Here is a 26,544-nt window from a genome sequence, read left to right as displayed (position 1 = left end):
ATATCTACCTAGCAGAGCAAGGTTAGATAGTTATTTGTAATGTACTGGACAGGATATTGAATATCCTGTTCCATAACCAACACTGAACATTTCACTGGGATTTTCTTCTACTATTAACATTTCTTATGTTTTTCTAGGTTGAGTTTTTAGGGGAGGAAGGAACAGGCCTGGGTCCTACCTTGGAATTTTATGCATTGGTGGCAGCAGAATTTCAGAGGACAGATTTGGGAGCTTGGCTTTGTGATGATGATTTTCCAGATGATGAGTCTCGTCAGGTATATTTTAAACTTGCATTTTAAACTGAGTATTTGCTTAAAAAAAATGAGAAATGAGCTAGACATCCAGGAAGGAAGATTGAGCAGCTCATCATTATGGTCAAGAATGACCACTCTGGTCCACAGTTTGATTTTTTTAATTGTTCTCTTTTTAACAGAGAAGTAGAGTATAATAAGTTAGATGGTGCAGATAGATAATTAAATTCACCTTTAACTGTGTCTGCTTTTTTTGTGTCTCTCGTAAATCAGGTTGATATTGGTGGTGGATTGAAACCGCCTGGCTACTATGTACAGAGATCATGTGGACTGTTTACAGCACCATTCCCACAAGATAGTGATGAACTTGAAAGAATAACCAAACTCTTTCATTTCCTTGGAATTTTCTTGGCTAAATGCATTCAGGACAATAGACTTGTGGATTTACCCATTTCTAAGCCTTTTTTTAAACTCATGTGTATGGGGGACATTAAAAGTAACATGAGTAAGTTGATATATGAATCACGGGGTGACAGAGACTTGCACTGCACTGAAAGTCAGTCAGAGGCTTCTACAGAAGAAGGGCATGATTCCTTGTCAGTAGGAAGTCTGGAAGAAGACTCCAAATCAGAATTTATTCTTGATCCACCAAAACCTAAGCCTCCTGCCTGGTTTAATGGAATTTTGACGTGGGAAGACTTTGAATTAGTAAACCCACATAGAGCTAGGTTTCTAAAAGAAATTAAGGACCTTGCAATTAAAAGACGTCAAATTTTGAGCAGCAAAAATCTGTCAGAAGATGAAAAGAACACAAAACTGCAGGAATTAATGCTGAAGAATCCATCAGGTTCGGGGCCTCCTCTTAGCATAGAGGATTTGGGGTAAGAGTTTTCATATTTATTTCTAGATAGGCAAACAGTGTTATGTTAGAGACAAAAGTCAACATGTAATTAAAAATTAAGTTTTCTTAGTTTTAAAGAGCATCATTACAAGGGGGAATCAATAGTGATGCAGCCATATTCTTTTTCCTTGGTTGGAGGACTTTCTTTTCTTACTTGCTCAGTTTGCTAATCTTAAATGTGACTACACTGCAGTGATCTGGAAACTTGTAAACACAAATATTTGTAAAATCACACCTTTAAGAAAAGGATGATTCAATAATTTCTTTGCTGTGATAACCTGAAATGATTATCTTTGAGAGCTTTTAAAGAGGACAGATTTACATTTCAGATTGTGTTCCTAGTGCAGTGTTTAAATCCATGTTAAACAGATCACGTGTTAACTTTTCGCAAATGTTATCCATGCCAGGATGTCATCCTCTCTAGTTTTAAGTCTTTCCTTTGAAACAGTAGTTTTTTCTACCATTGATCTTATGGGTTATTTGTTATAATTGTATTGTGCCACAAAACTTGTGTAGTGTCAGAGTTTAGTAATTGCTTATGGCCTTGGAATCATAGACTGTCCTGAGCTGGAAGGAACCCCCAAGGATCAGTCTGCACAGATCTGCAAGAGTTCCTGACACTGTTCCTGACAGCGTTGTCCAAACACTTACTGAACTCTATCAGGCTGGTCTGTGACCACTTCCCTGGGGAGCCTGTTCCAGTGCCCAGCCACCCTCTGGGTGCAGAACCTTTTTCTAATATCCAACCTAAATCTCACTGACACAGTTTCAACCCATTCCCTCGGGTCCTGTCCCTGGTCACCGCAGAGCAGAGATCAGTGCCTGCTCCTCCTCTTCCCCTCATGAGGAAGTTGTGACTGCAACGAGGTCTTCCCTCAGTTTCCTTCACGCTGAACAGACCAAGTGACTCAGCCATTTGTATGGCTTCTTCTTTAGACCCTTCCCCATCTTTGTAGCTCTCCTATCAATGATCTTTATATGTAATAGCCTTCTGTCCTTAAAGGGCTTGTGGGTTTAGCCTGGCTTGTTATGGAGAGAAAGCAAGTAGCACTGTTGAAGGACTTAAATGCGTAATAGGTAATGGAGCTCCATAATTGTTTTTGCTGGGAATTTTTTTTAAATTTGTGAACTGAATTAAATGGTTTGAGTAGTTTTGAAGCTTACAGTTTAAAGATATCAAAATGTATGGAATTTTCAATGATTATCAAATCCAAATAAGTAGAGGGTGCCTATATGCATTTGCATTCCATATATTTGAAACACATATCTGTGTAGTCCACTACTACTTTTAGTTCTGTACTTTTACATAAGCATGAACATTGGTACAAAGTGATCCATTAACAATGGTTTGCAATCTATTGGGTGTGACAGGTGCAGGTTGTAAATTTGGTGTATTTACAAAAGCAGTAGTAAACTTGTTTGCTSTTATTAACTGTCTTTGTATTTTGAAGTTTAAATTTTCAGTTTTGCCCTTCATCCAAAGTATATGGGTTTACAGCTGTGGATCTTAAACCAGGCGGTGAAGATGAGGTAAGGAAACAATCTACCTTTACAATTTAACCAGCAGTTAAATTTTTATTCTCTGAACAATAACTTTCATGAACAGTGAATTCTTACAGTATTTATCTACTRTCTTTGCAGACTGTGACAATGGATAATGCAGAGGAGTATGTAGATCTCATGTTTGACTTCTGCATGCATACTGGAATACAGAAACAAATGGAAGCCTTCAGAGGTAATTTTAAGTATAACAACAAATGCAGTTAGGTAGAATAATGGATGTTTAGGGTGTGCTGATTTAAAGTGGTGACATAGAATGGCTTTCAAAAATAAACTTTTTAATTAAGAATGCAATAGGTAAGATACTAATTTCAGAATATCTTTGCATTAATTATGCTGGTTTTTAATTGTGAAGAGGTTCCATTTACCTTGATTAAGAAACTATGGATTGATTCTGGTTTGACTAAAATATGAATTAGAATGCTGAGACTTTTATAAACGTTATCTGGATTCATGTTTATAACTGTATCTTGTGTAAATTAAAGATGGCTTCAACAGAGTCTTTCCAATGGAGAAGCTGAGTTCCTTCAGCCATGAAGAGGTTCAGATGATTCTTTGTGGAAATCAATCGCCTTCTTGGGCAGCTGAGGATATCATCAATTACACCGAACCCAAACTGGGATATACAAGAGATAGGTACTTTTATTCTGAGTGATTTTAAAAAGTAGCTAAAAGATAACKTTAAGTGACAGAATGTCCAGAATGTTCAGTAGATGAAGATGCCAAATTGGATGAAATTGGTGGTTACTGAAGAGAAGGTATAAAACTGCATGAAATAACCATGTATGTTACAGCAGATAGCTTAGAAGGTRCTTGGTAGTTCTGTGATGAGAGGAGATAAATTACTCAAATACCAGTAACTAGTGAAAAYATAATGACAACTAATACAGACTACTAAAAATAGCATTTTAGAGTTTTTATTCTCATGTTTGATAGTAGATAATAAGGTTTTCCCAATTGCATACAGTTGTTACTTTGCCCATATTTCTTATTTCTTTGTCTTAAAGTTAGTTAAAAAAGCAATTGTACTATCCTAAGCTATTTGTTTTTGCTGCTTGTCATGGTTGGTAGCAGTAAGATACAAATTACTTCTGGAATTRTGTTAGAATAAGCCTGCTGAAATGTTTGAGCTCTACTTCTCAACCCAGTCATATGCATTCAAATGCAAGATACCCAAGTAACATCCCAAGCTAAGTACRTACCTACATTTTTCTGTGTAATACTCTGCAAGGAGATTAAAGAATAATTTTTTCAAGATATTTTATTCTTAATATTTAACAGGCCCCAGAAYCTTAAAATGTCTGCTTAAACATGACTAAAGATCATAATTCTACTGTGTCAAATTAAGAGAAATTTTAAAAAGGCCCCTACTCTCTTTAAGCGTTATCGGAACTAATTATTTTAATATATTTTAAGCCCTGGATTCCTTCGATTTGTGAGAGTCTTATGTGGTATGTCTTCGGATGAGAGGAAAGCTTTTCTCCAGTTCACCACTGGCTGTTCAACACTCCCACCAGGAGGACTGGCAAACCTCCATCCCCGGCTCACTGTTGTGCGCAAGGTACGGCTTGTCCCGCTTGCCCTTTAAACCACCTGCTTTGGCTTTGCAATGGAAGAGTTTCTATGTTAACAATGATGGTTTTTATTTTAGTTATTTTTATTTATGGCACTATGCTAAGCTTTCAGTACTAACCTCTTGTTTCAGGTCTGTTCTCTGATACCATATATATATWTTTCATATATTTATATTGAAATATTAAAGTTTTAATCTACATATAAAGCAAATATATTCATAAATTGGCATATAGCTTTGCTGATGCTACTGCTTCTTGACAACTGATGTTATGTATGCAGTAAATGCCATAAATTATACAACTTCTAACTTCCATACCAAGTGCTGTGAACAACTGCAATAAAGATTCTTTTTCTTCCCTCAGGTTGATGCTACAGATGCAAGTTATCCATCTGTGAATACATGTGTGCATTACCTAAAGTTGCCTGAGTATTCTTCCGAGGAGATTATGAGGGAGCGTCTGCTAGCTGCTACCATGGAGAAAGGCTTCCATCTCAACTGAGCCGCTGACTGCAGCCTGGGACATGAAAGTGTTTTTTGATACTAGCGAAGCCTCTTGTGTTTGTGTGCAAAAAATATGATCTCCACGCTGTGCTCTGATGAGACTTGCCTTTTTTTCACCTGTGAGGCTTTAGGAAAATGTGGAATGTTTGTTAGCTGCTAATGACAAAATAAATCCTTGTAACTACACAGCCAGCAAGAAATTGGCACAGAACACTGTGTGATGCTTCAAGGGCTTGCACAACTGGAAATTAAGGTGTTTCTGTTTGACTGTTCCAAAGAACAGATCATCAGATTTTCAGTGTTCACTGATACAAATTTCTAACAGTGTATTGTGTAAAGTTTGTCTTTTAATACCCTGTACACTACAGTTGCCATCACTGATCCCTGTTTTGCTGGCTTTAAGCTAACTGGTCAGAAACTTGCTTCCTTTAAAATTTAGACTTAAATGGGCATCTCCAGCCTTTTCTTTTTTAATGGTGCCTGCACTATTGGAGTATTTTAGTGGGTTTTTGCGTATAATCATGCACAACCATTTTTTTTTCTTCTTTTTCTTTCAAGTGGGAATATATTTTGATTTCTCAAATGCCCGGCTATAAAGATCAAATCCTTAAGTGTGTTTGTGCAGCTCAACAATAAAGCTATTAAAAAACACTGGTTCCTAGTGCAAGGCACACTTAAAGCAAGTTTTACTTTTGGTTGTATTTTCTTTGTATATTATAAACATTTATTTAACTTGTTGCAGTTTGAAGTTTAAAAAAAAGAAACACCCAATGTGTAAGCTCAAAAGTAATCATTAAAATGTTTGCAACATATAAAAATGTCTCTTCTGAATACTTCATTAGTACTTATTAAATCTCTGTACGTGTTCTGAACAATGTGCCATGCTTTTTTAAAGGTTTAAAAGAACTACATAAAGGAACTACTGATCTCACAAATTCATCTCTGTGTTCAAATCTTTTCAGAATTAGTGCARCTTCTAAAAATGAGCCTGGCAGTGATAACCTGCGTGTGGCAGATTTTGGTGCTCTTCATGTGACCTAGGACTATAGCTCTTTATTACATTGGACTAAAAKCTGGGTCAGATGATAGAGCTGATTCACATTTACTTGAGATGGAGTGACTGTCTTGGTTTTAGCACATGATATTTATTGGTAAAAAGTGGGTTACAGTAAGATAAAGCAAGATGACACTGTGTCTTGAGAGATATTTAAGTACTCCATGCCAGAAAAAAAACAACTATGGTAGTTCAATCTATGTAATAAGTTTTGCTTTGTGCCAGTTCTCTTTGGTAACAACCTTTTCTCGGGCCTGCTGAGAGGGGCTTGCCAAAAGACTGCCTATACATCAGGTTGATGGCAGTTTTCTTTTCATTGCATTATTTGTAGGACTTTACAGCATTGTGTTGTAAAGATTCCCTAATGGAGAATTGGAAGGGAATATCCCCCATCCCGCCCACTCCTGTGCCTGCCGTGCTTCAAACACCTATGTCCATGTTTATGGAACTCTGCTCCAAACCCAACATCATATTGTTTTGATAAACATGTTACTGTGTGAAAGCCCCGTGGATTATTTTCATACACAACACTCTTTGCTCCTTAGATCCTGCTTTCTGGGTGGTATTTATGTGACCAGTACTTGCTTTCACACATAGAGCTCACATAGAATATGCTTGTTCAGTATCAGGTTGTATCTAGGGTTGGGCTGGAGATTAAGAAGAAGGAGCCAGATAACTTAGTTCTAGAAAGTTAAGTGGAAGGAAGSTCAGATTGCTCACGCTGCCCTGATTTACGGAGTAGTGTGCAAGTGTGRATCAGCATGCTGTGTGTGCCTGGGAGTGCAACTTGGTGTAGCTACAGCTGCCTCCTCAAGAAGGGAGATTTAATTTGGTATTTACCTGGTGCTGAGGAACTTGTGTATCTTTTATTACTCAGTTTCTATAAGGGTTTCAAACTTGATGCATGCATAGCATATACAAAAGAAAAAAAATACACTGGTGTGCCAAAACCGAAAAGATGTGTAATATATGAAGTGAACATGATCAAAGAGTATTAAAACTTCCAATTTTAATGATATTTTATTAATATTAAAATATTTAAGTGCTAAATAATTCCAGTTACAACTTGCACAGTATGCAGAAATACAAAATACACATCTSTACTTTCTTCTGTGTCCATTACTTGGATGGCAAAGGGAAGGAAACAAACTTTTTGATGAAGGATGAATGTAGTTTAAAAAAAATCAAGTTGGTGCTTAAGGGAATGACTGAAACTCAGTTTAAATTTATATTTCTATGTGTTTTGTCTCCTAGGTCTGGCATGATACTACTTTCAAAGTTATATCAACTCAATCATGGTACGTTTCCATGTCTTTGTCCTCGAAATGTTTTAAAATTGCCAGCCATTCTAGGAAGATTTCTACTGTGTCAGTAAAGCCACATCTGAATGCATCCCCATGGTTTAACTGTCTGTTTCCCTTTAGGTACATTCAGTGTAAGAGAAATGGAAAACATTTGCCACTTAATTTGAATATTGCATGAGTCAGTCTTGCAATCTGAATATTGCATGAGTCAGCAACATCAGAAAACTGCTATCAGTAGATTCTTGATGCTTTTGCTGTCTTTTGTAAAATGCCTTAGTCTTGCATCTTCCTAGCTTTCTGCCACTTTGTCAAGCACAAACAGAGGGGCAAGAATTCTGTTCCGGTTTGTTTCCACGATGCAACCGTTTAGCACCATTTCATCCAAAATTATGTGCACTCTGTCCAAATTGAACATGATCTAGAAACATTCCAAGTTAAGTGTATTTTGAACAATGTGAAGATAATTCAGGAAAAAATCTTAGGCAGACACATAAGTATTTAATAAAAAATTCACAAAAATAGGTATTTCTTAATTTATTCTAGTACATTTACTATTATTTTAATAAGGCTAGGGAAACAGTTTGACTGACACTTCTTTCTGATCACAGAGTGGTCAAAAGTGGAGAAGTTTAAGTCCCAGCAGTATCCTGTCCTGGAATATAGTAGTAGTACATAGTAGCAAAAGGCAGGTAAACTTAAACATAGATGTAGCTGGTTAATTTTACTGTCTGCCTGAGTACCATGTATTGTTCAGATTTAAAATATTATCAAGGGGTAACAACCTTGAATGTGAAGATGCAAAAATTCTGCATTCTTCCAAGAAGACTAATTGCCAAATTCTTAAAAACTACATTCTCAAAATTTCTGTACACTAAGTTACTAACAGTATTTGATTTGCTTGGAAATAGCTTAAGAGGAATATGCTGATACATAAAGTCGAGTCATTCATTTAGCCGTAAATCTCATAAAGAAGACTAAAATGAAATAAATGGTTCCTATTGTAAATACTTTAGAAAATATATTTACAATCTCTAATATTCACCTAAAGGAAAATGATCTGGAGCAACATGAATTCATATAGTCGTGATATATGAAATTTGTCTTTCCTTAAGGTTATCTATCTGTCTCAAAAAAAGCGATGAGAGACCTTACTGGGCTATGAAGTGGTGGGCATTCATGACACGTGAGTGCACACATGCAGACGGGTGTTCACTGCATTCGCTGAACAACTGCCAAGGGTTATGCAGTGAAAAAAGACTCGGATGTTGCCATTTATCACCAGAACCTGAAATGGAAACGGGCACAGCAAAGCAGCCTGCTGGGTGCATCTGTTATGCCTCACTGAYATACATATACAGAGCATGAATAACCCTTTATCTGCCTTACTCTCCACCTGTTGCTGCTCTTTACATGTGTTCTGTGCTGTGCACASCAGATCTGCTTTGCCTTCATTTTCTACCTTCTAAATCTTGTGTATTGAGGACTACTRCAGTGGAGCTAGCAAGACTTCATACAATAACTTCTAAATACATCTCTCAATACTTTTACCGCACTTTGATACGAGTCTTGAGTGCCCTCTCTGCCTGACCATTGTGCTATTTATGRCACTATGGATTGAACTCAGAAAGACAGCCTGGTTTTGCTCTAGTTCTTGTATTTATGTAGGATTTCCCTGCTAATCAGTGGAGTTGCAAGAATCAGGTTTTTGAAGGAATCAACACTTTCTTCTCCTTAACGTGATAGAATACCAATCTTATTTTGTGAACATGACTCAGGCATTGAAGAAGATTGTTCTGTCTGGTGAGTGCCAGTGGATCTGACTTTGGCAGTCAGCCACGCTGCTCTGCCAAAGAACAGGAGCAGTGTGAGTACTGAACTGCCAATGACAACAGCTCAGGAAGCACATATCTGGGTATATTTGTTCGTCCTTGCCATGAATGCTCTGGGCTGAACTCGGTGCTGCTGTGTGTTTGTGCAGAAGGGGAAACAATTGTRTCACTGCTCCAGCAGAAGCATTCTGCTTGACCTAGAGCACAGCATGTCCAGGTATGTGTAGGAGCAGCATTCAAGTCCCCAAATAACTTTTTTACTAGTTACTRCTATATGAGGAACTATAACTGTCAACAGGGCCTTGGGGCTGCCCATGGTTCATCAGAGAGCTTCTAATTTGCTAACCTAAACTTAACCACCTAATTTAATTCTAAATTATATTTTATATACCAGACTTATTCCTGAATCTCACCACAGGCCTGCATTGTTTCTAAAAATAAGAGTCATGCCTTTTAATACCYGGGAGCAGAGCTGTCCTTACAATTTCAAAAAGTCACTGTTTCTGTGGTGCCAGAGACAAAGGTGRTAGCTTTACTTGGCTTGGCAGTTTAAAGATTGAAAACAAATTTCTTGCTTTGATAAACTTATTRAGTAAATCAACCTTTACAGAAATATTTTAATCTGAGAAGTTAGCATTTTTTATTCCAGTAATGTGAGAATTTTTAGAGAGACAGCTTAGTTCACSTCTGGCACTGCTCTGCACTAGGCTACAGGATCTGTTAAGGAAGTTAGATAACATTCCATTCAAGTTTGAACAAGTGAGAAAGCCAGCTCCTCCAGGCTTTTAATTTTTACACTCTACCACTGATTCACATTGCCCCAGTTCCCATGGCAGAGTCCAGACCTTCCTTTTCCTATAACAGTTCCAAGCATTTGAAACCCAGATGACTTAATCAACCAGCMTCAGTGACGATGCAGCAACCTGCCACTCCCATCTTATTTTTCTGCATCATCCTGTTTAAGCCAGCATTTAAATCACCTCTAGTGCTGCTTTTTCCCCTGCTGTATTTCCAGAAGAGCCAATACCATGTCACAGGAAAACTGCACCCTGCCAATAAGAATCTGAGTGTTCCACTCRAACCCAGTGTGGTTCAATGAGATGTCAATTCCCCTGCAGGCCAYTCCAGGTTATTTCCAAATGGGACTACTCCATTGCGGAGAAGTGGTATGATTTCTGTCAATCYCTAATGTGGTAATCTCACAGTCATCATTCCAGAAACAGTAATTTCATCTGCAGTTTGATTGGGGATACTAATACCATTCTGGAAACATCTATCAACTTGATTTTGGAAGGTCCCGAAGCATTCTTTAACCTCTACCCTCAACCCCACTTCCCTTTACCACACTGTTCTTGGCAAAAAACTGGATTATACAGGGAGCAAGTGTGACTCTTTTCCYCTTCCTGTAAATTTCACCTATGTTCCATGGTTACATCTTGCCCAACACAGTTCAGCCCTTCATGTTTGAATGCCCTGCCCAGGAAGGGATATGTATTATGATGATTAGTATGGCTCATCCTCCCCACCTGTCACTTRTTTGGCAAGTGACCCCAAATTTCAAGGTTTAAAGCCCTGAGGTTATAGATCCACACCCAACTGAAAGCAGCAAGGCAAACCAGTTTGAGCAGCTGGCAACAGGAAAAAGCTGTATGTAGTGCTTGCACTGCCCTGTGCTCCACCCAGAGCTGTCGTTAAGGTCCTGCTTCCAGTGAGAATCCTGGCTGCCCACAAAAAAGGGATTAAGGGACTTTCAATAGATCCATGTGGAGGCCAACAGAAATTTTTAAACAAGCAGAAGAAAATGTGTTAATCTCTGCATGCCAGCCTGGGCAAAATTGAGCCCTCCCTGGCTTTGGCTTCCCGATTTCTGGMAATGCTGCAGCAGCTGTGTACTAAGCAGCAGAAGTAAATGGTACCTACACAATTTGTACCTACAAATGTTATGCTGGCTTTTGGTAACTTCAAGAGCTACCCTTCTTAAAGACATTAATGGTACGTTCTGCTGCCCAAGAGTTTTTATGGCACATGCACACTGAGAGGAGGTAAATGTGACACAAGTATTGTGTCTCCCAAAACATACAGACAATTGAGCAGGGGAGAGAGGAAGGAAAGAGGAGGAAAAAGCACATTTAGGACTTGCATGTAATAAATAATTTCTTCATATAGAGGCATTTTATGAGATCTCGGGATTTTCCAGGTAAGTAATTTAAGGGTGTGTCCAGGCTTAAGAGATGATAAAGTGCACCTTGTGATCATGGAACACACCTAGGAGCACAAAGGCTTTGTAGATTACAGCACAGGTACATATGGGGCAGATGGTTTGCTACTGAATATACAGCACTACATGCCCTTGATTTTCATCCTGTAAATTCATTTTTAACTAGACATTAGTTGGAGTTGCTTCTTTAGTCTAGACTCACACATTATTACTTACCTTTGCTGATGTTGACATTCAACAATTTTCAGGCTATTTAATGGCAGGCACGTTTAAGGCACTGAAACCCATGAAATTTCTGACCGTTTCTTCTTCAAATGACTAGGCTGACATTAAATAGGAGACAAAGGTGCCTTCAAGTTCTGTAAAATTCTAGAACAACTAAGCTAATTTTAGGCTAGTCCTTCTAGGTTGCTATTTCATCCACTTATGCTACAGTGCAAACTGAAATACATCATAATAAATTCTCAGAATAAATTCATCATTCAATTTTCTCACTCCTTAAATGCACTGTATTCTCAGTGTTATCCCATGGGGAACTGAAGAATACAGCTGATTCACATAAGCATTCCCCATATCAAAGCTTCTTATCTAGCCTAGGAGGGGCAGCAGCAGCTACTTGTAATGGAATGTAATGGCTTTTTTGGATCAAAGCAACATCTTCAGATCCTTAATCCTAGAGCACTCTGTCACCCCATCCCTTCCCACAAGGGGAGCATAAGTATCTGTTTCTTCTGGAAGTGAATAATGTGTCTTCAAGTAAGCTTTGCTTCAGTTCAAGCAATAGAAAAGTTACCATTAGTAATTTTAGAAACTGTCATACTCACTGTGTTTTGTTMCCCATAAAGTTGCTGTCCTAACACTTGTGTTTTTGTAGTCCCTTTTGTCTTAATCATAGCAAGAAAGTAGCTCCTACACCACTCCAGCTGGAGTTTAGCACTGCAGAAAACCCTGCCACCTTATATTATAGACAAAGTGAGGCTTATCCAGTGCTATTAACACGTTAGGACACAACACCCATAGGACAATTTCAGTACTTATCCATTCAACTGGCTCAACAACACTAGTTACTGATATTTTAAAAACAATCCAGAAACTTTAGGACTGTTATGTCATTCGGCATTGGTACTCTTAAGTGTGCAACTGACTCTCAAAATGAAAGTGGACATCATATAATGGCTAAGTGATTCACAATTCACACATGAAAGCTTCTGTATAAGCTGGCTATTCTCACATATTTAGTTGGCCAGTAGCTAATCYGTGTTCATTTCTGCAGTATACATGAGAGAACTGTGCAACTGTTCCTGCATTGCTGAGCATCATACGTGCCTACATCGTACATATCAACATGATGTATAAATCCTGTTGGGAAGGATTCAGATCAGACCCAGTCCCTGCCTTGTGCCCAAGGCATCTGACATCTGACTCCAGACAGACCATGACATGAGCTACAATGTGGATGCCCTGAATGAATTCAGGTGTACACCTAAATGAAAGCTGGAGTTCTGCCTCAGCTGGAGCTGCAGAGGAATGCAACCTGGAGCTTGCCAGGAATGCTGCGGTAACACACTATGTCTGGCGGCTGCGAGATCCAGTGCACATGCTGAAGGCTTGGTGTGAGCTCCAGGGACATCTGAATTGTGTCATAGTCTCAGCCTTTGGATTTGACTGGGCTTTTCTCTCTGCATGGCTGAMTAGCCTTAGTAATTATGGTCTATTTTAAATAGGTTTTGATTTCATGTCATTTCCTGCTATTTTTTTCATGTTAGTAAACACTACTGGCTAYATAGAATAGCCACTATCACATTTAAAATAAACTTCCTATGGATCTGTACACAAAAATAATAGCACAGAGTCAGGAARWTGTAAGTCTCCTGCAAGATACTCTATAAACCAAGATACTTGGTGCTCACTGTTGCAGACCATCAGATGGTACCTTCTCTGTCAGATATTTTGCATCCAAGCTAACTGTACTGAGCACAAGAATTACTGTGAGACATTTGGCAAAGGCAATGGTTTTATCGCAGGGGAGSATATTTYCTTACGCATTATGAAAAGCAGATTGAYGGTTTATTTCTTGCACTACAGTAATAGCTAAGGCACTTGTCCAGCTTGTTCTTCTGAGTCAGCTATTTGAGCTGTTGTCAAAAATACAGTCCTGAACAACCCACTTCTTCATAGTTACCCCTCTAGTTTACATTTAATAGAAAGGGTATCTCAYTTCATTTCGACTATTTTAGGTAGCCTTTCCACTTAAGAAAAGTTCTTCCTAAATGGGAGAATTATTTAGTACATATATAGAAATAAAATGCTTTATTGTAAAATTGTTCCTGAAACATCTATCATAGAAAAGTGCACTTCTGAATGCTAAAGTTATGTACTTCATTCACATTTCATATTTGTTAAGAACAGAAATATCAGACATGAGCTTTTCCAGTAGTTTTTCCACTATGACCAAGTAACTTTGTAATGCACACKCCTATTTTCCAAATGTTTATATTCACACCATCAGGCAGATGAAACCCACATAGAAGAATTTCCACAGGAATYATTCAGACACGGTACTGCACCCATTGCCAACGTTAGTGTTGGCATATAATGCAACAGYTTCTCCAAACAGTGCAGACTAAGGACAGGATGCCATCCAGAAGAGCTGGACAAGCTTGAGAAGCAGGCCCATGGGATACTCAAAAGTTTTAACAAAACCTAGGGCTGGCACTACACCTGCGTTGGGGCAATCTCCAGTATCAGCACAGGCTGGAATGAACTTGCGGGTGCTGGTAATTAGTTAAGCCTGAAAGTTCCCCATGAATTTTACTTTTCATGTACTTAGTTCTCTCAAAGCAGCTCTCTGTGTGTTGCTTTGAATGGAACAAGGCTTATCTTAACAATGGAGGATTTAAATAGGTGACCCATGTGAACATCAGCTATGCTTTCAGAAAGGTGCCAGAATGGTGCTACTTACTCCAAGTRCAAAACTGGTGAAACTTTAGCTTGACTTGACTGAAAGTCAGTGCTATGAAGACAGTATGAACTGGAACATACACCTAAAAGCAATAGACAAATGGATTTCTGATACTGAAAAGGATACATCTAATTCACTCTGCAAGGAAAAGAGATAGCCATTAGTTACAGTTTGATCTGTTATCTCAGATGATTTCATCTCATAATTGTTAAACACTACACATCCCTTCAAAGGATAAAGAAAATCTTCAAAATAACAAGAGRAAATTCTAGAATGGTTCAGATTTCTGTTCTGGACTGGACAATTATATGCTCTTTCCTGTAACACTGCTTTGCTTTACATGTTACCTGACTGTGTAATCAAAGCTAATGCTTTGCTCAGAAAAAAACCCACAAGTTTTTTCACCCACAAGTAACAATTTGGATATGGGCAGTRCCATTTGAGTGAGTGGGTAGAAAATCAGCCCTATATTCTCTCTTCYTCCTTGTGCAAAACCAGGATCTTAATGCCAAGTTTACACAGTTAAAATTGTCACTGCAAATAGTTTCAACAGCAAAATCTAAAGACTGTATACAACCATTGCTGTGGTAATGGCTGCATGTATTAGGAAAGGCGAGTCAACTCCAAGCTTTGGACCCTTAGCACTTCGAAGTATTCTCCAGCCCCAGCAACACAATTCTTCATATGGTCATCATTTCCCTTCTATTTTTGGCTTTATGCCAAGCAGTATTATTCATTTAACCGAAATGTCTGAATTAGAAGTCCTCGTGGATCTCCCTGCAGTCAGTAAAAGAGATGGGGATCTTCACCAGTTGACTCGGCACACTTGAGGCATGACTCACTTTCTCGAGATACTCATCGGTCTCCACTGTCAGTAATGGGAGCTTAGGATGACCAGATTTCTAACTTAGGTGCCTCAGTTAAATAACTAAACTTAGAAACAATTAAGCACTTAAGATCTTACACAGCTGGGTGGAGACTCCCCAGTCTCCACTRAAAGAGGAAATCTTTATCTGCTACCTAGAGCATTTAGTTTGATAACATGTTTTTCATTCATGGTTTTAAACTAGTTTTAAGGCAGAGTAAAGCTGGTAAGTTTTTATTGGCAAAATTGCTACTACTTGTAGTCTAAAGATGATCTAAACTGGACTAGTTCTAGTCTATAGGCCTCTGCTGAATGACTCTGCTATTCTTCAATTAGAAGTTTTTAATGCATCACAAAAAATTGCGTTTTAAGTGCCTGATCAGTTTAAGTTTTCTCAGCATTAAAAAGTAGATGGAGACATTGGAATTCTGAACAGTATCCAGAATTTTTCCTGGGTAGCCATATAAAAGTGGAGGGGACTCAGAATTACATCTCACAAGCAACTTTGAAAGCTTTCCCCCTAATTACATTAATGTTTGTTCTCATATCATTCAAGCTCTGTGAACTCCATTAGATAAAAATAGAGTATGTGAGAATGTTTAAAGCTCTCAAGTCTAAAAATAATAGATGKCAAAATGTCCTTCTAGAGTGGGACAGATGTTCTCTTATTTCCCAGAGTTCTGTCTCCATTGACATGATCATATTGTGGGATTCTGCTGAAATTCTGCAGATCCTAAACATTAATCTGTAAAAGTACAGATTTATACTTTCTTGCTTGGGGTTACTACCAGAAACTCCAGCTAGAATTACAGCCCTTGTCTTCAGTRTTCTGCCATTTATCACGTTACATGATATTAAAACCAGAACCACCAAATGACATGAGATTTATTTTATCACCTCCCTTTTAGGTTCCTCTAGTCTCAAACCTGAAATGCTACAGAAAATAAAAAAAAAAAAACCTCTGGTATGATGAACTCAGCAAATTTCTAACAGCTGCCAGTGGCTGGGTTATATGTGTGGTCAAAGAATTTTACATATATATATATATATAAAATGTATAAGAGCTACGTCTATTTTTGCGCTGCTTTAATTGAAGAGAAAAAGCTTGAGAGGTGGTTGGCAACTATTAGCTCAATCGGAGAAATAAGATGTGACTAAATTTTATTGTTCATTCACTGCTTAGGTTAGGACTGCAATCAGCAATTTTCAGAGACAAATTCTGAACTCAGTGTAGTCAGAAAGTGATATACTTAATACCAGCAGTTTCAATGGGCTGGGGCAATGTCATTTGAGATAACAGCCTAAAAGGTTTGTCAATATCTAAACACTGAAGGGTGCAGATGACTTTTTCAAGCATGTCCTTGAATTCACAGAGGGAGCTCTGCCATGCCTGCTATGGTTCTAAAACTGGGAAAGCAGTTACAGCCCCTGCATGCTGATATCTTGCATGTACAGTTACCAATATAATACCCTCGAGTACATGGACTACAGAGGAAACTATCCAGTCCTCTTTTCTGAGAGGAATATCCAACACATTTTAGCAAAGGTTAACTGAAACTGTGCCAATGTATGATTCAGTCTATTTTTTTTGTAACAAGATTATTACAAACCCTATATTAAATCGCGAATGTTCTAACCACCATTATAATGCTGCATTTTCAACCTTTCTAAAAACAAGTAAGAAAAAAAATCTCCCACAAAAATGAATAGTGTCATTTTAAGTRGAGCCATGTCTGATGTTGAATCCTTAACAAAATTACTATCTCTATAATAGCTGTTTTATCAGATATCCACTGTTGCCTGACAACAATATGGGGGGACTACAAGTACAGACTGGTTTTTGAGGTTTCTTGTGCTCCATTCCTCTGATCTTGTTCAGTGAGAGTGATGTCAGGTCCCTGCTTCATGCTCACACCATCTTAATCATAAATGAAGTTCATTTGGGGAATGTAATGCTAAAAACTGCATTTTAAGAACTGCAAAGTAAAACTTCTTTATTTCTTTAAAACATACAAAATGCCCATGGCTAATTTAAGAGTACATGACACAAAGAAACCCTACAGCATATAAGAATATGCTTTTCTAACAGAAATATTTCTGGTACTCCTTATCTGATGATTTATAACCCATGCATACTTTTACTTTTCTTAAAAATCAACTCATACTGCTTTCCCCCACCGTAATCATATTTATGCTGAAGTTTTCAAAATTCTAAAGTATTCCGTATTTTCCTCCTTTGATTTATTCTCTGAAATGACACTTTCACCAAAGTTTTGAAAGAGAAAAAATGTTTCATAATAGATTCAGTGTCTCACTTACCACTCTGCTGAAGTATTTGTCCAAAACTTCCACAAAATTGTGAATTAGTTCATATACTGCCATCTCATTCTGAAATGAAAACCAAGTAGATAKTAAATCCATAGCTAGAAAATGTAACAGTATTCCTTGTGTTAATTCAGTTTGTSGTTACCTCATGGTAACAGTTCAGTTTACTGCTAAAAACTGACGTCAAACATAGCACACTTGCTTTTATAGCTCTCTTACTTCACATGAATAAAGATCTGAGGGGGGGTGGGGGGTGGGTGTTTGTTTGGCTTGAGTTTTAATTTTTTTTTTTTACAATTACTCCTTAAAATTCTGCAATTGTCATTGGAAAATTTCAATAGAAATCCAAGTCTGGAAGACTTGAGCTCCGGCCTGTGATAATCACTATAAACTTTTATTGTAAGAGGGTATATAATTCCTTACCTCTGTCTGGTCAATGCCAACAACTATGAAAAGGGCTGCATATTGTCGGTACACCAGCTTGAAGTCCTTATACTCAATGAAAGAGCACTAGGCAGAATCAAAACGAGTCAAATATAGCAGCTGCTATTTAAGCATAAAACATTATAAAGCACATTGCTCTAAGGGCCTGAGCTCTCAGGTTTGTAAGACCCACAGAGAATAATGGATTCCCCAAGATCCATCAATTTTACTTGAAAGAAATTTAGTACGGTAACTATTACACAACCCTTCCCATCCGCTGACAAAAAACTTGCCACCAATTTTTAAATGGAAATGCAGAACTGAAGTGACTTCTTTGGGGTTATAAAGCCAGCTAATACTTGCCCATAGTTTTAATTTGCAAGCCCTTTCAAACAGAGACCTGAATGTATTTTTCCTGTTTTTTAAAAAAAATCAATATTTTAACGTAAAAAATAAGAATATTAGACGTCCAGAGCCAGCGGGGAATGAACATGTCTTTCCCAAGTGGAGGGAGCCAGGAGATGGCGCCGTTCCACGCCGCTAGAACAGATGCAGCCGCCTTTTCTCTCCGTGTCATTTTGCTCGGTCACGGAAATCGCAGCAGCAGCGCCGGCAGCTCCTGYGCCGGAGCTTGTGTCGGAAATGTTCTCGCAGGAGCAGTGCGAAAAAGTTCATTACTTTAGCCACTGTAAAGCTGCGAACTAAGGTACTTTATGAGAACTACTATTTTTATTGAGGTTGCTTAGAATGAARCATGTGAGGAGCGCTAGAACGCACATCATTAATGAAAAATAAAGAAGCTGACTTAAGAACACAATCCAAAAAAGTTCATTTACCATCTAAGACATATTTTTCTTCTAATTCAAGTCAATGTGCAAAAGTTTRGTGCTTTTCTTAAAGAACCAATGGTTCAATTAAGTCAGCCATGAAAATCTCAACTTTCATCCAAGAAATTTTCCAGCTTCTGGGTTTTCTGACTTTCTTGCTGAACATKTAAACACTTTTTTTGAATAAAAATGTCTAACATAGAGGCCTAAAAATTTGTGTTTCCAAGCCCCCCTATGCTTTACATAACGTTTTCATCATTTGGAATCCTCTTATTTTTTTGTTTAAACTCAGACCTGTCAGTTCTCTGCTTTCTACCTTCTGGCAAAACAACAGTAACAGCTCTCCATCCATCTCTACCAGACAATGATCTGGTACAGAAATGAGGTTTTCCTGGACTTCTGAGCTTCTTCAAACAAACAAGAGGAATCCTCATGACACTGATACACACAATTCCAAAATCTCYGTAAGCCTCAGAAGAACATTTACAGAGTAACAGTTCAACTAACTGAACCCATAACCTAGAAACTCAATCTTTTCCTTCATGGGTACAAATGAAATAATGACCTGCAATGAGAGGAAACTGATAGGTTTCAGAATTAACAATAGGAAAGGTGGGAGATGTGGATAAAATAAAACCTACAAAACTTACCTCATCCTTTGAACGGGAGAGACAGTTTTTGATTACTTCAGCTTCTAGCATTGTACGTTTATTAATTTCTACATGCTCATAATACCTGGACAGTCTTGTCTGACCTTGTTTGTTAACCATAAGAAAAAATTTTATCATTTCTTTTTTGTTGATCTCAGTGGTAGATTCAATTTTGGGTGCAGTAATCAGGAAGAGTATTTCTGTGAGGGGAAAAAAAAAGTAGTAATACACAGGAGTAAAGACTTCCAAAAAGCTAGTTAGTACAGATATGCATATATTTATAATATATATATTAATATATTGTTAAATGATTGCCAGAACATGGAACATTGGAAAAAAATCTTGAATCTTTYGCATGCATTGCATAGTAAAACTCCTTTTTTCCCCTACACAACTAATCACAATCTAATAAATAACAGCTTTCACATTTCAGTCAAATTAATTTCTTGATAGGATTTGGGAAATTGGAGGAGTAAACTTCTTCATAACCATAAATCTATTCACCATTTTCTTCCTGCATGCTAACTGGCTTGAGAACATTACCAGAAATTTGCCCAATACCAAACCATGATAATACAGTTCCTAAGAGTGAAATTTGCCTATAAGCATTTTTTCCCCCCAACTTGTATTTAACAATTACCTTCATACCCTTGTCATATCAAATTGAAGGGAGAGATGACAAAGGGAAATGCATGGGCCATAGCACATGATCATTTCTTTAATGCAGAATGAGAGACTCCTAAATATCTGGGTATCTGCAGTATCAACACACATCTTGAGCTGGACCAGGAGCTACTGAAATCCATCTTCTCCTGTCTAATTTCCCACACTGATGCAAAAGGTTGATTCTGCACTTAATGAAAACTAAATGTGGCTTAGTTCAATAGCTAAAGAGAAATCTGTTCAGGTTAATTACGCCAAAGAGCTTTATCTCAATTTAAGTAAATATTAATTCATCCAACACCACTGAAAAATAAGCTGTAGGATATAAATATACCACATACAATGTACAGTGAAAAAGAGTATTAAAACCAGCACAGCATATATCAGAATCTGCTTGCTTAAAAAGTGACATCTCTGATGTTTTGAAATGCATGAAAATAGGGTRAGCTGCAGATGTAATTTTTTTAAACAGAAGTTCTGGGTTATTTTTTTAATGCCTGAGATCAATCACTGTAACATTTTCTATCTGACTCTCTGATTTATTGGCCCAAATATTCTTGAGGTTTGTGCAYTGGAAATACAGCAACTACTACAAAAGTTGTTCTTTTATTCCAGTTCTGAACAGTTGGCCCTTACCTATTCAACTTAGGTGGTTGAAATACTACCACCTAAGGTTTCACAGCTTCTGTGATAAAARTCTGAACAGGAAAAATGTATCAGGAATCCACAAAACAATACAGTGTAGCTCTGTGTAAAAACAGTGTCTCAATGCAGAAAGGCAAAGGGGGGAAAARTACAAGGCAAGCWGYGTAAGTGCTGCATCATACTATCAGCAACRTGAATAAACTGGCTATATACCATCCATGGGCGATAACATACAAATCTTYCATGACAGTGATGAAAAAAAAAATCCCAATATATTGTGCTAACATTAATTATTGCTTACTTCTGATTCACAGTGGTCACTGCTTTCAAAAAGAAAAGGCACCCATTTTATGACCCCTTGGAGCCCAAGAAAGYGACCCTCTTTTTCTCAGTGCCCTTTGGTTTACTCCATCTACAAAGTTTAGATTTGTGTATGTAATTTCAAATGTCTTCTTACTAATTTGACTTGATACTGATAATTAATTTTTAGCTATGTGACACATAACTAGTTCAGGATCAATCCTCAGGATCAATCCTCAGGACAACAGAAACTGTTTGGAATCATGACAGTCTCAGAGCTTTCTCACCTCTGCCAGGCACGTGAAGTCTCTTCAGGAATGCACTTCTTGAGTCACTCAGACAGAAGAGTCATGGATGATGGTCAGTGCTGCTGCTGTGAGGCACGTGGCTTGTGCASTGCACCCAGGACTTCTGAATCAGCATGAGTTCATCTCTGAGAAACAATTAACCAGGTAATTAAAACACAAAAAGGCCCAGATAGATTTGTACAATGGGATCTTCAGCACTGGATGGCAAGTAGGCTTACAACRATGACTAAATGGGAGACTACCATTCATACAATCTTTGCTGTGTTTAGGATGTGACTCTTCCCTGCCCCCATTCTATTTGGAATTGCTGCTTCAAGTTAGAGTTGCAGAAAGATGTCTTAATACTTTTAAGCACAAAATTGAAACAGTGAGATGATAGCAGTCATTTTTTGATACAAACCTTCCAAGAAGGGCMAGAATGAACGATTCCTTCCAGCTCAGAATGAGGCCCCCTAACAAGGGCAAATCTCACAACACAATGAACCTGAAGCTTTAAAGCTACTTAAGAAAGGGCTGTGGCATGAAAAASAAACAATCTAAGAAATGCTGCCCATTGTTTTAAGTAAGCTCGGACACAGGAGACCCACTGCAATATATGTCTGTCCACACCAGATAGTAACAGCAGTGCRAACAGCTTTTTTCAACTGAGTTTTACACTTCATCCTTGTGTTTGGCACTGCTGAAACAAGAATTAATGGATCTCTGTTTTCATCTGAGCTATTTYAATAATTTAATCATAAATGGTATCAAGGGCTTGAGAACAGGACAGGGAGGACAGTACAACTACCTTAGGAGCACTGACAGAGCTGTTGTACTTTGGGTTACTGTTTAACAATACATAACAGCAAAACATATGACAAATTGATAAAAATGATCCTATGGTAGGATTGGCCCCTAATCCTAATTATTTCTTTAATAACCTAATCTTTGTACATGGTTAATCCCTTTCTGATATTATGACTATTTTATCTGAATGTATCCTTATGAATGGCCTGGATTGTTTTACAGATAAAAATTTTTAGACCAGATTATTTTTCTTTAAATCTGCACAAATGCTCTTATCCAGAATAGATGAAAGAAAAAAAAAAAGAAGAATAATGTTGTAACAGAGGTAGAACCATAGCAGCACTCGTAAGTGTTAGCTTAATTTATGAGACAACTATTATTCAGAGGTTTGGAACACATAATGAACAGGTRATCAATCTGTAGAAAAGAAGTCCACTCTTTCTGTTTGCCATTTCTGTATTTTCCCACCAGCCCCAAAGATAGCTTTCAAAATTTTGACCAGAAATTTTTTCATATAAATGGCAGCACAAGCACACAGTTTTGTACAGAAAAACTGGAATAAACTAACAAATTCAAATAACAATTTTGTAAAAATTTACAAAAAGTATGCAAGCTTAGCTGATTATGAGAATAATGCAAGCCTTAAAAATATCTTAAGGGGGTTCTTCATTTCCTTTAGAACTAATTCTGAAAAAAAATCACTTCTAGTAATAAAAGCATTTGCTGCACAATTTAGGCAAAAAAGGGAAGTGACTGAGTTTTTTTTCTAACAACCAAAATTTATTTCTTCTCTTTTCATCTTGGCTTTCACGTAGAGAAAACATGATAAAATGAGTTTTGCTTATATAGCATGTAAAAGAACCTGTGAAGTATAACGAACAAACAAAAAGCATATCTGTGCATGTTGATGGGTAAAGAAATCCCATTCCTTCAAGTTCTATGTATTTGAGAAGCTACCTTTTATGATCARTAATCAGTACTCACAAAGCCAGCTACATTTCTTCCGATACAACTCTTATGGGCTTTTCTGAGCATTCTCACGCACATGCCTGCGTGCATCCACGCACATACACACGGATTATGATGCTTTTATRCATGCAGAATCAAATGGTTCAAGGGAATTGGTGACAAGATGCAAGCCTTTCATATCTCTGCCATTATTTTGCTCATTTTAGTAATGAAAAGACATTACTATCTGAAGGCTGTTTGTCAAAAATGAATAGGCTGCCTCATTCCAGGTCACTGGACAACTATCTGCATCACAAATGTGCTTAGGAACCGAAGACTGGAAGAGACTATTGAGATCCTGATAGACTGTCAAGTCCAACTCTCTCCATCCCAGTCAACTATGCGTTAGAAGTTCTGTCCAGAACAGCCTATGGCATATGCTTCCTGCATGTCMTGCATATCCAACCTACAGAACTCTTTCACTGAATGAGAACCCCCTATAAACAAAAAGGTACCACTTGGGGAAGATGTAAAAAGTCTGGAAATTGCAAACTTCCTTTCAAAATAAACTACCTTCTGGAGTGACTAAGTAGCACTCTCCTTTACTTCCCTAGCAAAATTCTTCTTCTGTAAGGATAATTTGGCATGCATACAGATGACATACAGTTTATCTACCATKATTTAAATATGAGTTGTTACAGTGTGTTAGATCTCACCCTCATTAAAGTTTCTCTCACAGGTAAGTATCTATGAGAGAAAACTCCTATCATGACTGGCCTGTGTGACTCATACTGTCAGGCTGACATGGTTCAGGAGCTGCTTCCAGGACATCTCAGCTCTGCAGGCTGCATTACCATATGAGACACCTCAAAGTGACTTGTCTCTGAGTGACACCCCTTTTCAGGTAACAGCTGAGACTTCACAGAGAGGCAAAGCCTGCAATACCTGTTCTGCAGATAAAAAGATCTTAGGTCTCCAGAGAGGCCAACCCCACTGATTCTATATGCAGTAATATAAGACATATTTTAAACACAATTTTAATTACTCCTCTGGAATAAAGATAAGCACTCTATTTAGTTTGTCACATATTTCACCATTATTTATACATACTTTGACACATAGAAAAAGAAACACAGCCTAAGTTTGAATTGTACTTGCAGTACAGCTGTAATTCACACTAGACATGTCTCTCAAACTAAAACTACTCCAGTCAGTGTCTAGAGACTTAGAAGTATTTTAGTTGTTACACTCCAAGAAAAGTTTGCAACATTCTAGGGTTCTCAACTAGAATGTAAGTAAGAAATCAAATCTTACAAAGAAGAAATGCATGACTACATATTTACAGAATTGCTTCACCAAGAATTAAAAATCAGTTCGATAGAACAACAGGCAAATAATGTACTGCATTGTCCAACTCTAAAGAATTGATTTTCTGGATGCAGAGATCTAATGGCACTTTATGTGCGCATGACATGTAGATTCATAGAACACTCTGAATTGGAAGGGACCCACAAAGATCGAGTCTGACTCCTGACCCTGCACAGAAAGCCCCAATAGTCACACCCTGTGCCCAAAACTATGATTGAAATGCTTCTTGAACTCTGTCACTTGCTCATCTTAGTGCTGTGATTACTTCCCTGGGGAGCCTGTCCCAGTGCCCAATCATCCTGTGGGTGAAGAGTCTTTTCCTGATCCCCTGACAAAGCTTCAGGCCATTCCCCTGGGTCCCTAAYGTCCTGTCACTGATCACCACAGAGAGCAGTGTCTGCCTCTCCTCTTTCCCTTGCAAGGAAGYTGTAACTGCAGTGAGGTCTCCCCTCTCCAGGCTGAGCAGACCAAATGGCCTCAGCAGCTTCCCTCATGGCTTCCCCTCTAGGCCCTTCACCAAATGTAGAACAAAATGGGTTAAACTGGAATGAAAACATTAAGGCAAATTAAGAAATGGCAAAATGATAGAGGCATGAAGCACAAGAAGGTGTAGTACAGGAACAAGTATCTTTTATATATGTGTTTATTGAACTTCCTATAGATTTATTGCACAAAACCACATAGCAAATGAAGAGCACACACACAATCAGAACCCTTGGTCTTTTGACTTTTGTTCTGACTGTGGACAAGACTTTAATAAAACCACATGAAGTTTATCAGTAAAATTAATTTTTGTATTCTAGTTTATTACTGTGCCCATATCAATTCATTAAAAAGATAAAACAAGTATGTCTGTGTGGCTTCAAAATAAAACTGTTCAATTTCAGGACAGGCATTTTTTAAAAAGCAACATCAAATATCTAGGGAAGTCAAGGGAGGAAGGAAAGAATAAAAAAGTTTTCCTTTGCTGTTGAGTTGTCAAAATGCTGGTTGAATATAGTAAAGGAATTAAACTGTAATAACTCCCATATACTCAGGAATGAGGAATGTCCTGGACAACTGGAGCTAAACAAAAGGTTAAACTGGTTATGAGCTAAGTCTCAATTTTTAACAATGTAGTACTGTCAGTAGACAATGAAAAGAGATCCGTTGAAGTGGAAAGGAGTTGGATTTAGATTGCCTAATCGGTATGGAATCAGGAAAAATGTACAATGACATTTTAGTAGGAAATGATTTAATGGAGAAGAATGGAAGGACTGGATGAACTAACTGAAGTATCAATACACACCTAAAGAGAGATTAGTAAATAAAGGAAACACCAGCACTGAGACAAACAGTATTTTTTTTCCAGTAATTAACAGAATTCCAGGTCTGTAAAGAATGGACCTTTTTTAGGAAACGATCCATATAGTGTACAGCAAGTAAAAATTKTGAAGAGAGGCAAAACCAAAGACCTACCATAGTTAAACTGGGCGACCTATGGATCATTTGAAATAGGATGTGACAGTAATTTTTAAGCACCGCAGTTCAGAGTAATGTTTTGCAACCGAGGTAATTTCACCACATTCAAACTACAGCATCAAACACTGCATTACTATCACTGATAAAACTGAGCCAGACAAAATGGAGCTGTGAATTTTTGCAAAACAGTTCTCACGTGGGAAAGACTTTTGAATAGCGAACATGGTGCAGTCTTCCTCATCAAGGGGGGAATACATTACACAYATCACATCTGACATATCGTTGAGATCACCAGAGATTAGCCGGCTTCCAGAAAATACCATAAATTTAATACGTCTATTCTAAACCGTCTCTTTGTAGGGCAAACAGCGCACCATTAAACCGCGCAGAGTCTCACAAACTGAAGTGTTTGACCCGCGGTGCGCAGGCTGCGCGCCGCTTTAGGCGCAGGCCCCGGCCTGGCCGCATTCCCAGGGCGTTCAGCACCCCCGAGCCTCGCCGCCCCTTCCGACTGTCACCCGGGGCGGACAGGACCCGCCCGGCCGGGCCCCAGGCCGCCAGCCCCGACACCAAGCGAGCGGCCGGGGCCGCCCTGGGCGGGGGCGATGCCGCGATGCCGCCCCGCCGCGGGAAGCGTTTCCCATTCCCGGGCCCGTCCCGCGGCCCCCGCGCTCACCTCCTCCCGCGCAGGCGCAGGCGCGCCGGGCCGCAGGAGGCGGCGGCGGAGGCCAGGCCGCGGTTTCCCGGCAGGCGCCGCTCGCTCCCCGCCCGGCCGGGTGGGAGGGTGGGAGGGCCGCGGGGCTGTAATGGCGGCTGGCG

General features: G+C 38.5%; 2 protein-coding genes across 10 annotated transcripts in view; one reads left to right on the top strand and one right to left on the bottom strand.

Annotated features, from left to right (window-relative positions):
* The window catches only part of HECTD1 (HECT domain E3 ubiquitin protein ligase 1), a 60,381-nt gene extending 54,694 nt beyond the window's left edge, over positions 1-5,687 (top strand). For all 9 annotated transcript variants that reach the window (XM_057381367.1, XM_057383011.1, XM_057386253.1 and 6 more), the window contains 7 exons: positions 138-275; positions 525-1,132; positions 2,604-2,682; positions 2,794-2,887; positions 3,198-3,348; positions 4,129-4,273; positions 4,650-5,687. In XM_057381367.1, coding sequence (XP_057237350.1) covers positions 138-275; positions 525-1,132; positions 2,604-2,682; positions 2,794-2,887; positions 3,198-3,348; positions 4,129-4,273; positions 4,650-4,787 — 1,353 coding nt within the window. In that variant the 3' untranslated portion in view covers positions 4,788-5,687. The remainder of the gene's footprint in view (positions 1-137; positions 276-524; positions 1,133-2,603; positions 2,683-2,793; positions 2,888-3,197; positions 3,349-4,128; positions 4,274-4,649) is intronic.
* Positions 2,610-26,499, bottom strand: AP4S1 (adaptor related protein complex 4 subunit sigma 1). The gene is made up of 7 exons (XM_057389703.1): positions 26,402-26,499; positions 21,142-21,287; positions 19,247-19,446; positions 17,770-17,856; positions 17,341-17,409; positions 14,283-14,294; positions 2,610-7,565 (listed from the first exon to the last, which is right to left on the bottom strand). Exons 3-7 carry the CDS (start codon positions 19,382-19,384, stop codon positions 7,437-7,439), a joined length of 435 nt encoding a protein of 144 aa, XP_057245686.1. The 5' UTR covers positions 19,385-19,446; positions 21,142-21,287; positions 26,402-26,499; the 3' UTR covers positions 2,610-7,436.
* Positions 26,500-26,544: the final 45 nt, after the last annotated feature.

This window comes from Malurus melanocephalus, unplaced genomic scaffold, assembly GCF_030028575.1.
Source record: "Malurus melanocephalus ecotype Western Australia unplaced genomic scaffold, MMel_1.1 scaffold_0, whole genome shotgun sequence".
NCBI lineage: Eukaryota > Metazoa > Chordata > Aves > Passeriformes > Maluridae > Malurus > Malurus melanocephalus.
Note: the sequence above shows the minus strand (reverse complement) of the source record. Positions and strands in the feature narration are given on the sequence as shown.

Coding starts and splice junctions, on each gene's coding strand:
- AP4S1 (XM_057389703.1), bottom strand. CDS start 19,384: ATGATAAAATTTTTTCTTATGGTTAACAAACAAGGTCAGACAAGACTG. Junction 17,857..19,246: donor TCTCCCGTTCAAAGGATGAG/GTAAGTTTTGTA, acceptor GATTCTGCCTAG/TGCTCTTTCATTGAGTATAA. Junction 17,410..17,769: donor TTGGCATTGACCAGACAGAG/GTAAGGAATTAT, acceptor TTTTCATTTCAG/AATGAGATGGCAGTATATGA.